The following is a 17,215-nucleotide window of genomic DNA, read 5'->3' on the forward strand; positions in this document are numbered from 1 at the left end:
CAGAGCACAGGCTCTAGGCGTGCGGGCTTCAGTAGTTGTGGCACACAGGCTCAGTAGTTGTGACTCACGGGCTCTAGAGCGCTTGCTCAGTAGTTGCGGTGCACAGGCTTAGTTGCTCCGTGGCATGTGGAATCTTCCTGGACCAGGACTTGAACCCATGTCCCCTGAATTGTCAGGCAGGTTCTTTATCACTGCGCCACTAGGGAAGTCCTTCTCCTTGTGGTTTTGATTAGCATTTCCATAATGACTGATGACATTGAGCATCTTTTCATGTGCTATTGGCTATTAGGTCTTTGGAGAAATGTCTATTCAAATTCTTAGCCCACTTTTTTTTTTAATTTTTTTTTTTTTTTTTTAATTTTTATTTATTTATTTATGGCTGTGTTGGGTCTTCGTTTCTGTGCGAGGGCTCTCTCTAGTTGCGGCAAGTGGGGGCCACTCTTCATCACGGTGCGCGGGCCTCTCGCCATCGCGGCCTCTCTTGTTGCGGAGCACAGGCTCCAGACGCGCAGGCTCAGCAATTGTGGCTCACGGGCCCAGCTGCTCCGCGGCATGTGGGATCTTCCCAGACCAGGGCTTGAACCCGTGTCGCCTGCATTGGCAGGCAGATTCTCAACCACTGCGCCACCAGGGAAGCCCTTAGCCCACTTTAAAATTGGGGTTTTTATCTTTTTATTGTTGAATTAAGAGTTCTTTATATATTTTCAATACAAGTACTTTCGATAAAGTATAATTTGTCTATTTTTTCTACTGTTGCTTGTGCTTTGGGTGTCATACCTTAGAAATCGTTGCCTAATGTAAAGTCACAGAGATTTAGGCCTATGTTTTTTTTCTAAGAGTTTTTTAGTTTTAGCTCTATTTTGAGGTTTTTTTTTCTTTTTTGTACATGATCTGAGATAGATGTTTAACTTCATTCTTTTCCATCTGGTTGTCCAGTTGACTCAGCATCATTTGTTGAAAAAGACTATTCTTTCCCCATTTAAGTGACTTGCCACCCTTCTCAAAACCAATTTACCATAAATGTAGGTGTTTTTTTTTTTCTGGACTCTCACTTCTGTTCCATTGATCTATATGTCTAAACTTATACCATAATATCTTCTTGTTTTTTTTAATTGAGGAACAGTTGATTTACAATATTATTAACCTCAGGTGTACAACAGAGTGATTCACAATTTTATAATTATACTCTACCTATAGTTATTACAAAATATTGGCTATATTCCTTGTGCTGTATAATATATCCTTGTAGCTTATTTATTTTATACATAGTAGTCTGTAACTCTTAATCCACCACCCGTATCTTATCTCTACACCCTTCCCTCTCCCCACTGGTAACCACTAGTTTGTTCTCTATATTTGTGTCTGCTTATTTTTGTTATAGTCATTCATTTATTTCTTAGATTAAGATACAGTGTTTATCTTTCTCTCTCTTACTTATTTTACTAAGCATAATACCCTCCAAGTCCAGTCATATCGTTGCAAATGTCAAAATTTCATTCTTTTTTATGGCTGAATAGTATTCCATTGAGCATATATATCACATCTTCTTTTTCCGTTTTCTGTTGATGGACACTTAGGTTGCTCCCATACCTTGGCTATTGCAAATAATGCTGCTATGACATTGGGGTACATGTATCTTTTCAAGTTAATGTTTTCATTTTCTTTGGATATATACCCAGGAGTGGAATTACTGGATCATAAAGTAGTTCTATTTTTAGTTTTTTGAGGAACCGCCATATTATTTTCCCTAGTGGATGCACCAACTTACATTCCCACCAGCAGTGTACAAGTGTTCCCTCTTCTCCCCGTCCTCACCAACATTTGTCATTTGTGGTCTTTTTTTTTTTTTTTTCCTGTGATAACTGCCAGTTTTATTCCTCTGGCTAAGAGATCCAGAGGTAATTTGAGGCTTACATTTTTTTAAATAGTTCTTTCATCAAGAATTTAGGTGCCCCCATTGCCCTTATAAGCTGGTTGCAAATTATTTGATTGACTCTTAATTATAAAAAAAAAACTTTAATTCTTTTTGTATGTGTGACGTGTTCATTAAAAAATACATATAAGCAAAAAGAAAAAAACTCACACCACACAGAAATAAGCACCGTTAAATTTTTGGTATATATATGTATGTATACACACACACACGCACACACACACAATTTGAGATTTTCTCCTACATATGTGAGCTGATACTAAATATGCTGCTTTGTTAGCTGTTATGTTTTACTTTACAATATGGAATGAACATATTTTCATGCATATGTGTGAGACTTCCCAATTGAAAAACAGACCTGGAGAATGTGTCAAAATACAAAATCCAGATGCTGGTAATAAGGACACTACCTAAAACAAAACTCCACCAGATGATTAAAAATAAAACAAAAGTCAAAGATACATCAGAAAATGCTAACAGAAAGAAAGCAGGGGCCAGATTTTAATATCAGACAAAAAAAAAAAAAAAAGAATTCAAGGCCTAAAGCACACAGGATGAGGATGGCTGCGTGAATGTCTTTGTTTCCAATGCATCATCACAAACTTGTTTCTTACTCTTCTTATCTCTTCCCTAAGCCTTTCCAACTCATCTACTCCTCTTATCATTTCTTCTGGGTCCAAATGTCTAACCGGAGTGTCCTCTTTATATCCCTGACCAGGCTGAGTCAGCCCTCCTCTAAGGTTTCCTTCTGCTTCCTGGCTTACACCTTCTTCAGAAGGTTGAGGATTTCTTTCTGCCTCCTGTGGTACAGCTTCCATAGGGCAGTCTTCCTCAGCCTTTGGAATGTTCTGTGCTTTTCCTTCATTTTCTTCACAACACTTTTGCATGTTGACTTTTGCATGCATTTTTCTCATTTCTTTTTTGAATAAATTAACCCTGCAGGGACCCAGGGGATTTTCCTCCCTCTTCCCTCACTCGATTTGGGTCGCTTCCAAAAGACCAAGAGTCCTGAAAGGATCCAGGGCACTTTTCTCCTCCAGCAATAGGGAGCTGCCTGTAGTCTTTTTGATGATAGCCATTCTGACAGGTGTGAAATGATATCTCATTGCGGTTTTGATTTGCATTTTTCTGATGATTAGTGATGTTGGGCATCTTTTCATGTGCCTGTTGGCCATCTGTATGTCTTCTTTGAAAAATGTCTACTTAAGCCTTCTGGCCATTTTTTAATCAGGTTGTTCATTTTTTGATACTGAGTTGTATGAGCTGTGTGTGTCTGTGTGTGTATATATGTATACAAATATATATGATATTAACCCCTTATTGGTCATATCATTTGCAAATATTTTCTCCCATTCAGTAGATTCTTTTTTAATTTTGTCAATGGTTTCCTTTGCTGTGCAAAAGCTTTTAAGCTTAATTAGGTTCCGTTTGTTTATTTTTGCTTTTGTTTCCTTTGCCTTAGGAGGCAGATCCAAAAAAATATGGCTACAATATATGTCAAAGAATATTCTGCCTATGTTCTCTTCTAGGAGTTTTATGGTTTCAGGTCTTGCATTTAGGTCTTTAATCCATTTTTGTATATGGTATGAGAAAATGTTCTAATTTCATTTGTTTACATGTAGCTGTCCAGTTTTCCCAGAACCACTTATTGGAGAGAATGTCTTTTCCCCATTGTATATTCTTGCCTCTTTTGTCATAGATTAATTGACCATAGTGTGTGAATTTATTTCTGGCCCTCTATTCTGTTCCACTGATTTATGTGTCTGTTTTTGTGCCAGTGCCATAATGGGTTTTTTTGTTGTTTTTTTTTTGGCTGCGTTGCTTCTTCGTTGCCGTGCGTGGGCTTTCTCTAGTGGCGGCGAGCGGGGCCTACTCTTCATTGCGGTGCACGGGCTTCACGTTACGGTGGCTTCTCTTGTTGTGGAGCAAGGGCTCTAGGCGCGTGGTCTTCAGTAGTTGCAGCACGTGGGTTCAGTAGTTGAGGCACGCGGGCCCTAGAGCGCAGGCTCTGTAGTTGTGGCACACGGGCTTAGTTGCTCTGTGGCATGAGATCTTCCTGGACCAGGGATCGAACCTGTGTCCCATGCGTCGGCAGGTGGATTCTTAACCTCTGCGCCACCAGGGAAGTCCTGCCATACTGTTTTTCTTTGAATTTTACTTTATTTATTTACTTTTTATACAGCAGGTTCTTATTAGTTACCTATTTTATACATATTAGTGTATATATGTCAATCCCAATCTCCCAATTCATCCCCCCACCAGAACACACACCCCGCTCCCCCCCGCCATAATGTTTTGATTACTGTAGTTTTGTAGTATAATTTCAAGCCAGGGAACGTGATTCCTCCAGCTCCGTTCTTCTTTCTCAAGATTGGTTTTGCTATTTGGGGTCTTTTGTGTTTCCATATGAACTTTAAAATTATTTGTTTAGCTCTGTTAAAACTGTCTTTGGCACAGTGGTTAAGAATCCGCCTACCAATGCAGGGGACATGGGTTCTAGCCCTGGTCCAGGAAGATCCCACATGCCGTGGAGCAACTAAGCCTGTGTGCCACAACTACTGAGCCTGCACTCTTGAGCCCATGCCCCACAACTACTGAGCCCACATGCCACAACTACTGAAGCCCACATGCTTAGCGCCTGTGCTCCGCAACAAGAGAAGCCACCGCGTTGAGAAGCCCGCACACCGCAACAAAGAGTAGCCCCCGCTCAAAGCAACTAGAGAAAGCCGGTGCGCAGCAACGAAGACCCAACACAGCCATAAATAAATAAATAAAAATTTTAAAATGCCTTTGGTATTTTGATAGAGATTGCATTGAATCTGTAGATTGCCTTGGGTAGTACGATCATTTTAACAATATTAAATCTTCCAGTCTGTGAACCCAGTATATCTTTCTTTCTGCTTGTGTCATCTTCTATTTCTTTCATCAGTGTCTTATAGTTTTCTGAATACAGGTCTTTTGCCTCCTTGGGTAAGTTTATTCCTAGGTATTTTATTCTTTTTGATGCTATGGTAAATGGGATTGTTTTCTCAATTTCCATTAGTTAGTTCTTAGTGTATAGAAAAGCAACAGATTTCTGTATATTAATTTTGTGTCCTACAACTTCACCAAATTCATTAGAGCTCTAGTAGTATTTTGGTGGGGTCATTAGGATTTTCTAAGTGTAGTATCATATCATTTCAAACAATAACAGTTTTATTCCTCTTTTTCAATTTTGATTCCTTTTCTTTTTTTTTTTTTGCATGATTACTGTGGTTAGGACTTCCAATACTGCATTGAATAAAAGTGGCAAGAGTGGGCAACCTTGTCTTGTGGAACAAGGATGATCTTAGGGGAAATGCTTTTAGCTTTTCATCATTGAGTATGTTAACTGTGGGCTTATCATACATAGTCTTCATTATGTTGAGGTATGTTCCCTCTATAACCACTTTGATGAGAGTTTTTATCATAAACTGATGTTGAATTTTGTCAAAAGCTTTTTCTGCATCTATTGAGATGATCATATGGTTTTTATTCTTCAATTTTTTAATATGGCATATCACATTGATTGATTTGTGGATACTGAACCATCCTTGCATCCCTAGGATAAATCCCCCTTGATCCTGGTGTATGATTCCTTTAATGTATTGTTGGATTCAGTTTGCTAAGATTTTGTTGAGGATTTTTGCATCTATGTTCATCAGTGATATTGGCCTGTAATTTGTGTGTGTGTATGTGTGATATCTTTGTCTGGTTTTGCTATCAGGGTGGCCTTGTAGAATGAGTTTGGAAGTGTTCCTTCCTCTGCGATTTTTTGGAATAGTTTGAGAAGGACAAATGTTAACTCTTCTCTAAATGTTTGATAGAATTCGCCTGTGAAGCCATCTGGTCCTGGACTTCTGTCTGTTGGGAGTTTTAAAATAACAGTTTCAATGTCAGTACTTGTGATTGATCTGTTCAATTTTCTATTTCTTCCTGGTTAAGTCTTGGGAGATTGTACATTTCTACGGATTTGTCCATTTCTTCTAGACTGTCCATTTTATTGGCATATAATTGTTCATAGTCTCTTATGATCCTTTGTAACCTTATGCCATAATATCTTTTATAACCTAATCTAATGACATTTTATCACTTCTGCCATGTTCTGTTGATTACACAGATTTACTCTGGTACAATATGAGAGGAATTACATAAGACTCTGAGTACCAGGAGGTGAGAATCATTTGGGGCCATCTTGGAAGCAAGGTACCACATAACAGTAACCATGTAATTATTATCTGGATGTATAAAAATATATGCTTTTTGTAATTTAGTAATACAATCAGACTTCTAAATCTAATAAAGGCTAGTTTCAAAATACCCTAATCATCATGTTTAATGGCAAAACATTAAAAGCATTCTCTTTCAAACCAGGAAAAAGACAGAAATGCCCACTTTCCCCACTCTATTCACCATTGTATTATAGCCCTTAGCCAGTGTAATAAGGCAAGACAAGGAAAGAATCTGAAAGGAAGACATGACTCTGTAATTCTTTGGTGATGCTATGATTCCTACATGAAAAACTGAGAAAGAGTCTACGAACAGTTAATGAGAGCAGTTAGTAAAACTTCTAGATATAAGATTATACCAGCAGCAGAAAAGAACATTTATTTTAAAATGATAGCCTTACTGTAGCAACAAAAACTGTTAAATAATCTGGAAAAAACGTACAAGATCTTAGTGGAGAAATTTATAAAAGCTTATTGAAAGACATTAAGGAAGACTAAATAAATAGGGAGATATAGCCTATTCTTGAATACGAAAAATCAGGCAAGAGGGTCACGCCCTACTAGATTGAAAAAAATCTTAACATTCAGTTGTAATTATTGAAACAATGTGGTGTTGACAAAAAGATTAATAAGTCGATGGAACTGACAAGAAAGCACAGAAGCAGACCATGCTTTGGGAACTTGACATACAATAGAGTTTTCAGTTGAGAAAAGATGCTCAATTGGACCTATTTAAAGTTTTTTCCTCATATCAAACAAAAATAAATTCCAAGTGGATGATTAAAGACTTAAATATGAAAAACAAAACTTGTAAAACTTCTAAAATAAATTACAGAAAACCTTCTTTGTGATCCCATGGTGAAAGAATTTAAGACAGAAAAAGGTGAAACCATAAAAGAAAATATTGCTACTTTCTGTCCATCAAAATACACTATAAAAAGAGTGGAAAATGTAATAAACAACCTAGAAGAGACTTGTAATGTATATAACTGACAAAGTATTAGTACTCATAATATTTTAAAATTCTACAGAGAAAGTCTAATGGAAATACAAGCAAAAGCCTTGATGTTATGAAAGAAAAAACACAAATGGCCACTAAATATATGAAAATGTTCAAAGTCCCTGGTAATCAGAGAAATTCAATCTAAAACTATAATCATATTTCATATCATGTGTACCGTACAGGCAAAACATAAAGGGTGATGAAGATGTAGAACAACAGGTACTTGCATTCACTACCAGCGAAAGTTGGTACAACCATTTTGGAAAACAATTTGGTATTTTTCTGGTGTTCTATTGCTGCATACAAGCCACCCCAAATTTAGTGACTTAAAATAACATTCCACAGTTTCTATGGGTCAGCAAATTGGAAGGGGCTTGGCTGGGCAGCTCTGGAATCATTCATTCAGTTCCAGTGGGTCATCTGGGAGTTGGGGCCACTAGGAACTGGCTGGAATCATTCTTCATTGTCTCAGCGTCCCTCCTTGGGACCTCTCCACTTGGGCAGCTAGATTGAGCTCATAGCATGGTGGCCTCAGGCCTCTGGTTGGTCAGAGTCCTTATAAGGAAGCTAAAGTCTTTTAGGAGCAAATATTTGAGCTAACAAAATAGAAGGTGTATGGCCCTTTATGAACTAGCTTTGAAAGTCACACAGAGTAACTTCCGCCATTCTCTATTGACTGAAATTTACAAAAGCTCACCCACTATCAAAGAAAGGGGACATAGACTCCATGTCTTGATGGGAGATATGTCAAAGTCACATTGTAAAAAGAGCATTTGGACGGAAGATATTTTTGTTGCTATCTTTAGAAAATATTATGTGCCATAGGCACTATTTACTAAAATTTAATTCACTCCTGGATATTTACCTTACAGAAATTCCTTCCCATATGCATCTGGAGACACAACACTTTGTTAATTACAGAAAAAACTGAAAACAACATGTCCAGCAACACTGGAATGGATAAATATACAGCAATACTCTTCATAAGTGAAAGTGAATGAACTCTAACCACACATATTGATATGAAAGAATCACAAAAACAATGTGGAACTGAAAAGGCAAATTGTAGAATATATACATAATTTATATCAAGGTCACAAATAAGTAAAGCTATTTATGCTACTTTATGTTATATTGTTTAGGAATATCTACATTTGTGGTAAACTAGTAAATTATAGAGAAAAGCAAAGGAATGAGTAACATAAAATTCAGGATAGTGGTTTCCTGGAGGGAAAACAAGCAGAAGGAGAATAGTCTGGGAGGGGTATACTGGGAGCTTTAAGGTTCTGGGCTGTTTTATTTCTTAAGCTGAGTGGTAGTTACTTACTGTTCAGTTTAATAATAAACTGTTTATTAGGTTTTGAATTTGAATTAGGTTTGAAAACAGAACAGTTTAATAATAATATTTAAAATATATGTATATATTCGTGACAATTCTCACAAAATTCCCAAAATATGTATTTATATAAAGGGCTTTGCCACATGTATAATGAACCTCCTTTCCCAAGAAAGTATATTAGCCAAGTTCAGAAATAGGAAACTTGTTTTCTCCTCTGATAATAGACATTTGAAACATTATTTTTACATAGCACCATTGATATGATAGACTGGTATGCAAAGTTTGCATTCATTTTAAAGATAAAACATGAGATTTCAAAGACATTGAGTGGGGATATGGGGACAAACGCTTAAATTTCTTGATGAATGGGACATTTGAGTTTATTCTTTCTCTGTAAGGAGATATTTTGGCAGAAACATTTTGAGAAGCTCTGAGTCTCCTGGCCAACTTGATTACTCATTATTTCCTGAACACATCCTGTATCTTTTTTTTTTTTTTTTTTCATCCTGTATCTTCTGACTTCATGCTTTGGCTCCTGCCAAACCTTTCAAGTCACAAAATTTACTTGGTAAAATAGAGGGGGTAAAAAGCCAACTTGTTCTTGTCCAGAACCAGGACGATTCGATCTACATTCTGTGTTCCTACAGAAGGGAAACAATCCTCTAACGTTTGTGCAAGTCTGCCTTATGACTTAAAATTTGAAGACCTGGATCCATTGTTTCATACTGCCTCTGCAACTGTACAAACTCAGCCAATAATGGCGATTGTTTCCAGGTGATAGTTTGGTGAAATTAATTGTTGCTTGACATTATTTTTGTTATTTAAAATTCATTCAGCCCTGACAACCTATTAGGGAATCTTAGTCAAATTTCTAACAGATGGCTATTTACTATATTGCTAAAACCACCACAATTATTTCTTGAATTTTTACTGGCAATTTCTGCAGAGTTAGATTCCAGTGGAAATTAAAGGTGGACTGTTAGAACATTGCATAGAGGATCTTATATAGTTCCAGAGAGTGGCTTTTCATCCCTGAGTATGAAGTTTAATGTGCTCCTACATCTTCTTCTAAAACAATATACTGAAAGACATGTCTCATTACCACACATTGCCCAGCCCGACTCCAAGTCAGTGAACCTCTCACCTCCATAGATTGTTCATTGTGTCAAAGGATGTACATTAGTGAAGCAAACTGGGTAAACTTGCCCTCTATTGCGTATGCTTTAGATGTCTTGAAGGCAAAAGTCTTGACTCTTCACACCTATCACTCCTGTCTATTTTTGGATTTCTTAAATCCATGATTTCTCAAGAAATCTCTTGAGGTGTACCTCCCACTTCCTACATATGTGATTCAGTTAAATTCAAAATCTATTTATTGTTTCCTATACTTACTGTGTTACACACTACACAGGGGAATCAAGAATGGGTAAGACCATCTCTGTTCTTCAGGAACAATAGAATTTTGTGTGTGTGTATGTGTGTATGTTTGTGTTTGTGTGTGTATACAGGAAGTTGAAGTAGGTGGTTAAAAAGTATATAGATAACTGTAAATAAGGCAGGTCACACATGCTATTTGTAGGCCCACCAATAACATGTGTGGGATTGAGAACCAAAGAATAAATTGAGGCCCACGTGCCTTATGTTTAAGTCTTTAAAAGTTATAAATCAAGTTCACACAGGACTATCAAATAAAATATATCTTCTTATATCAACAAACAAACCTTTATAACAATCAAATGGGAAAATATATCTAAAGCTATAACTTTTGTATGACTGAAAGAGAAGTAAAATGTCAAATATTACAATTTAAATATTATTGCATGTGTCTAGATTTTGGGCTGATGATCCAATGATATTTGGATGGGGAATAAAATTAAAACATGTAATTCATATATTATCATGTATTTATTTCATAACTTTTATCTTGCCATCATCAACAAAATCATTAATTATGTTATTATCATTAAGATTTTCATTTTTTGTGCACTATCTACAGTAATGATTCAAAGTATTAGTATACAAAATGTAGTAGAATTTAAAGTGTACAAAAATTGAATAGTTGAATATATTTTCATTAGGAAAGTACATGTAAAATGTAAAATAAAAATTATTTTAATATATGTCTTAAAAGTTATTTCATTTATAAAATATTATATTAAAATTAAATGGAAAAATTAAATATAATTAATATCAATATTTTAAGTCATATTATTTAAATAAAGTTGGCATTTAAAAATGTTTTTCTTTTTGTCTGATGTATTACATGTAGTGAAGTACACAGACCTTAAGTATATAGTTAGAAGAACTTTTACATTTGTGAACACCCATGTAATCACCACCCAGATCAAGACACTGAATATTTCTAACACAGCAGCAGGCTCCCTCATGCCCTCTCTCAACTGATAAGTTGGCAAAAGGTAACCACCATTCGGACCTCTAGATTAATTTTTTCTGTATTTAAAAATTACTTTATTTAGATATAATTCACATACCATAAAATTCACCCATTTAAAGTGTACAATTCAATAGTTTTTAGTGTAGTCACAGAGTTGTGCAACCATCATTACAATCAATCTTAGAACACTTCCATCACCCCCAAAAGAAACTGTATCTCTTAGCAGTCACTCTCAATTTCCACTCAATTCTCCCAGCTCTGGGTAACTACCAATGTTCTTTCTGTCTCTACAGATTTACCTATCCTGGACGTTCCATATGGATGGAATCATATAATATGCGGTCTTCTGTGACAATCTTATTTCCCCTTAGCATAATATTTTCAAGTTTTATCCACGTTGAAACATACGTCAGTACTTCATTTCTGTTTATGGATGAATCATATTCAATTATATGGATATACTATGTTTTATTTATTCATTCATTAGTTGATAAGCATTTAGTTTGTTTCCACTTCTTGGTTATTATGAATAATGCTGCTATGAATACTTTGCACAAGTTTTTGTGTGGACAGATGTTTCTCTTGGATATATACCTAGGAGTGGAATTGCTGGGTCATATGGCAATTATATGCTGAACTGCTAGGCTGTTTTGCAAAGTGGTTGCACCACTTAAATATTTTTACTGTAAAGTCTGTTTTATCCGATATTAATATAGCCACTCCAGCTTTCTTATGACTGCTTTTTGAATGATACATGTTTTTCCATTCTTTTAATTTCAACCTCTGTGTATCTTTGAATCTAAACTGCTCCTATAGATAGCATATAGATGGATTTTGTTTATTAATGTATTCTGTTCAATTCATTCACACAATGTTATTATTATCGATATAGTTGAATTTATGTCTGCCATTATAATTTTTGTTTTCTGTGTCTCATGTCTTTTTTGTTCATCTCTTCCTACTTTACTCTTTTTTTCTTTAATTGAATATTCCTTAGTGTAACATTTAAATTTCTTTAATGATTTTTTCCCTATATTTTTTGGAGTTATTTTCTTAGTGGTTTCTCTAGGTCTTACCATATCGTCTTAACTGACCAGAACCTTCCTCAGATTTATACCAACTTAGTCCCAGTAAGATAAAAAAAATCATCTGGTGATTCAGGAAATCTTGAGGGTGTTTTCTTACGTGTGTATATTACCTGAACTATTATTACATCTATGGCAGTGTCTAAAATGTAATACTTTGCTATTTAGAGCTAGAGGCAGTCTATCGAGTCAAGCTGCAGTCTACTTAACAGGGATAGGTGGCACTCTTCCTTGTATATAAAGAAATCTGTAGAAAAACAAGTGATGTCAGCATGCAAGATGACTGAATCACTAAGAGAAGGAATGAAGTTGTGTCTGACCTCTCATTAGTTTGGGATCTGCCCACAATCTTATATTTCAGTTGGCTTCATTAACTCATTCAATGTATTTTTCAGGTGGCTCTTACATATTTTGCTGGATGCTTCCAGAATACATAAAAAAGAGAGGAGTCCAACTCTCCAAGAGTTTTCAGGGACATACCAATCAAGGTTGTCCTGATTTACACTCTTGCCTCATACTGACTTAGTCACAAAACCTTAACTCCGGATGAGTCTATGTTTTCACTACGCCTGAGTGCCAATGGAGAAATTACACATATTTGAAATGGGATAAAGATTTGTTGCTCGTTTGGTATCATTAAGGGAGATGTGACCCTTTGAAGAACTGAGATGTTGGACTTCCCTGGCTGAACAGTGGTTAAGAATTCGCCTGCCAATACAGGGGACACTGGTTCGATCCCTGGTTCGGGAAGATCCCACATGCCGAGGAGCAACTAAGCCCGTGTGCTACAACTACTGAGCCTGCGCTCTAGAGCCTGCAAGCCACAACTACTGAAGCCCGCATGCCTAGAGCCGGTGCTCCGCAACAAGAGAAGCCACTGCAATGAGAAGCTTGCGCACCACAATGAAGAGTAGTCCCCACCCGCCACAACTAGAGAAAGCCAGCAGGCAGCAACAAAGACCCAGTGCAGCCAAAAATAAAATAAATAAATTAATTAATTAAAAAAAAAACCAAAACCTTTCTTAAAAAAAAAAAAGAACTGAGATGTTTGTATTTTAAAACCCAATTTGGTTCCTGTTCAGTTTCCCGTTCTGGCTCCCTGTAGACCCCAGTGTCTTCTTGTGATATGGCTCAGTCCCCAGGCTCAGGCCACTGTTCTCTTCCTTCCCCACATCAAAGTTTAGCTGCATCCCTGGGTGGTAGGACTTTAGATAGCTTTTATCTTTGTGCTTTTCTGTACTTGATTTTATTTTCTGCAGTAAGTATGCATTATTGACACAACCAGCAAAAAAAGTTAGAGCTATTTTTATCGTAAAATTAAACAAATCTTGATTGCTTCTTGTTCAGTTTCTTTAGGTCTCAGTTGGAGATGGACTAGCGCAGCTTAAATATTAACCCGAGTACAGCTTATTCGTCCTTCTCCAGGAAGCATTTTCTTACTTCAGTCAGCATTAACTCCAGCCACCCAGCCTGCTATGCTGAAAATCCTGGATACATCCTGAACCACCACATCCAAACACTCTCTAATTCTGTTAATTGTCTGTTTAAATCTCTCTCAAATATGCCCACCCCACTTGCTACTGCCCTAGTTTAGGCACTTATCATCTCTCGTCCATAGTACTGTAATGCCCTTCTAACTGGTCTCTCCACCTTTAGTTTCACTTCCTCTAGTATAGTACAGTCTCCTAAATCATGACTCTTCCCTACTTAACATCCTTTACTGGCTCCCCGCTGTCTATGGGAGTCTGAGTCAGAATGTCTCAGCATGGTCTACACATTTCTTTTTTTTTTTAAGTTTTTATTTTTTTATTTTTATTTTTTATTTTTTTTTCACACACACACACTGTATTTTATTTTTACAAGAGATAAATAGACTGACACCAAGCATTGTACATGGATGACCACAACAAAAGCAACAATGATTGCAATTACCAAACATGAAACACACTCATACTATGTCATAATATTGACATTCAGTCCAGTAATCCTCCACTGTAACAGCTCCTTTACTTTGCAGTGAAAATTGATTTCTATATTCTTTGCCTCTGAGTCCTTGTGGGATTTTTTTTTTTTTTAATTCAGACAGAAAGTCACAAAAATTATACTCATCCTCATCAGTTCACTCAGTCCCATGTAATTAATTTTTTTTTTCATCTTGATCTTTTGTTAGCACTTTTATGAGTTCATCAGTTTTTCATTAGAGTTCTGAAAATGCTTATTCATTCAGTTCAGCAGTACAGTCAGTTACCAGAAACCTGTACTTGTCAGAGTCTTTTCCATGAATTTCTTGAAGATGAAACCCTTTTATAGGAACATATTTGCAAAATCATCAGAGTACACCCAGAACTGTCTGTAAATGACAAAAGACTTAAAAATGACCACAGTTAAAGATTTGATGAAAGTTCATAATAATGCAGTTGACAAGAAAATTAGTTATTTCTGAGATATACATTTTAAAGTAATAACTAGGATTATTACTTATAACATTATACCAGAACATATAAGATTTTTAGAAATTTCATGTTATGTCTGAAACATTTATATTAACATATTTCCATAGAAATACAAATATAAGATTTTTAGAAATTTCATGTAATGTCTGAAACATTTATGTTAACATATTTCCATACAAATAACCCAATGAAAGTTTAGTATTAGTTGTTTTGTTTGTTTTTTTATACTGCAGGTTCTTATTAGGCATTAATTTTATACACAACAGTGTATACATGTCAATCCCAATCGCCCAATTCAGCACACCACCATCCCCACCCCACCGCAGTTTTCCCCCCTTGGTGTCCATATGTCCATTCTCTACATCTGTGTCTCAACTTCTGCCCTGCAAACTGGCTCATCTGTACCATTTTTCTAGGTTCCACATACATGCATTAATATACGATATTTGTTTTTCTCTTTCTGACTTACTTCACTCTGTATGACAGTCTCTAGATCCATCCATGTCTCAACAAATGACTCAATTTCGTTCCTTTTTTATGGCTGAGTAATATTCCATTGTATATATGTACCACAACTTCTTTATCCATTCGTCTGTTGATGGGCATTTAGGTTAAGTTTTTATTTTATATTGGAGTATAGTTGATTAACAATGTTGTGTTGGTTTCAGGTGTACAACAAGGTGATTCAGTTATCCCTGTACATGTATCTATTCTTTTTCAAATTCTTTTCCCATTTCTTAAGCCCTGACACCAACTTTATCTCTTGCCACTTCTCAGTAAGTAACCTACACTTCAACAATACTCAACTACTTTCCAGTCTCTTGCATAGTTCTGGCTCTAGTTCTGGCTCCCTCTTGCCTTGTTAGCCTTTCATCTTGTTTTTCTTTTGCTTAGAATGTCCCTCCTCCCTTGCCTGCCAATTAAACTTCTCTTTCTTCCTACTGGTTCAGAAAGCTAGAGTCAGGTAGACTTCCACCATTCAACCTTCCCTCTCCTAGAGTAGCGGGCTGTGATAATCATTCCATCTGCTCCTACTGAATCCAGAAGATAACAACATCAAAAATAATGATAAACCTCAGTGTAGAAAAGTGTAAAATAACTGTTGATATTTATTGAGCACTTCTATATGCCAGTGTCTGTACTTGGAGCTCTGTAGGCATTGACTCATTGCATCCTTACAGTGACCCTGTAAGGTAGGCACTTTAAAAAAATTTTTTTTTAATTTTAATTTTTTTATGTCTTTACTGGAGTATAATTGCTTTACAATGGTGTGTTAGTTTCTGCTGTATAACAAAGTGAATCGGCTATATGTACACATATATCCCCATAGTCCCTCCTTCTTGCGTCTCCCTCCCACCCTCCCTATCCCACCCCTCTAGGTGGTCACAAAGCACCGAGCTGATCCCCCTGTGCTATGTGGCTGCTTCCCACTAGCTATCTATTTTACATTTGGTAGTGTATATATGTCCATGCCACTCTCTCACTTCGTCCCAGCTTCCTTTCCCCACCCCCCCACCCCCACCACCAAGGTAGGCACTTTTATTATCCCTTCTTATTATAATACTTGTCCTACTTGTCTTGAAATGGCTAACTTATTATCAATCTCCCCAATAGACAGTTGTTTTTATTCATCTTTAGATTCCTAGCAACTAATTTAAGTTCCGTACATGTGGTTTTTGGAGTGTGATAAAGCCAACATTCATATTTAACCAAGTCTTGATCCCAAGGAGTGAATGATGTGAGATTTTCAGGTCAGTGGTGGGAGAGGCTTGGAGTTTGGGCAGAGGCATTTAGGGTCCCTCCAGTCATATTAAATGATCTTTCCCCTTGAACTAAATGGCATCCTCCTACTTGCTTAAGAAAACCACCTGGGAGTCACCTTGTTTACCACCTTTCTTCACACCTGCACCCCAGGAAAATATCCTGAGATCCTTCAACTTCTGTTTCTATAGCAACCACCCTAATCCAGGTCACCATCATATATCACATGGATTTGTCCAATAGCTCTCTATCATTCTCTGGCTTCTCCCTGTTCCATTTCTAACCCCCTGCAAGTCATTCTCTACAAAACAGGTTGACTTAAAAAACAAGACAAGACATAACTTAACAAACAAAAAATCCAAACAACAGGATTAGCCTTCTGCTTAACTTGCCAACCTCAGTCTCATACCCTCCACACAAGGTGTTTCAGGCCTCCTGGCCTTCTGTTCCTCAAACAAGCCAACGTTGTTCAGCATCAGCACTTCCGCACCCATGTCCTCGGTCTAGAATGCTCTTCTTCCCCATAATTGGCATTGCTGGTTCCTTCTCCTCATTTAAGGCTTAGTTCAGATCATTTCCTCAAAAAGTCCTTTCTTGACCACTCTGTTTTGTTTTCTTCTTAACACATCACTACCTGCTATTATTTTATTTACTTTTTAAAAAAATTTATCTTTTCCACTAGAAACAGAAGCATCTGAGTGCTGGGCTTCTGTAATATTCACTCCTGTATCCCTAGCACCAAGAACAAAACACAATATTTTTTGAATGAATAAACAAAACAAGGGAAAAAAACGAGTCTTTTTAGTGTGTGTATATAGTGGTGAGCAGTCTTAAAGAAAGGAGTCCCTGTGTCCCTACTGCTCTTAAACTGGTAGGAGGGGAGAGGTGATGTATCAGATCCTATTGTCATCCAGGTGGCAGAATTAGCAATTACAACTGTAGAAGAGGTAAACTGGGTGCGCCTGCCAATGACTGCCAGTCCTGAATTGACTGAACGCT

General features: G+C 36.7%; 1 protein-coding gene across 1 annotated transcript; it reads right to left on the reverse strand.

The window, feature by feature from the left end:
- Positions 1-2,278: 2,278 nt before the first annotated feature.
- On the reverse strand, positions 2,279-2,820 carry LOC137761470 (transcription elongation factor A protein-like 8). Its single transcript, XM_068538395.1, has one exon. The coding sequence runs from the start codon at positions 2,818-2,820 to the stop codon at positions 2,467-2,469; it is 354 nt and encodes a 117-aa protein (XP_068394496.1). The 3' UTR covers positions 2,279-2,466.
- Between the last annotated feature and the right edge of the window lie 14,395 nt (positions 2,821-17,215).

This window comes from Eschrichtius robustus, chromosome 3 (genome assembly GCF_028021215.1).
Source record: "Eschrichtius robustus isolate mEscRob2 chromosome 3, mEscRob2.pri, whole genome shotgun sequence".
NCBI lineage: Eukaryota > Metazoa > Chordata > Mammalia > Artiodactyla > Eschrichtiidae > Eschrichtius > Eschrichtius robustus.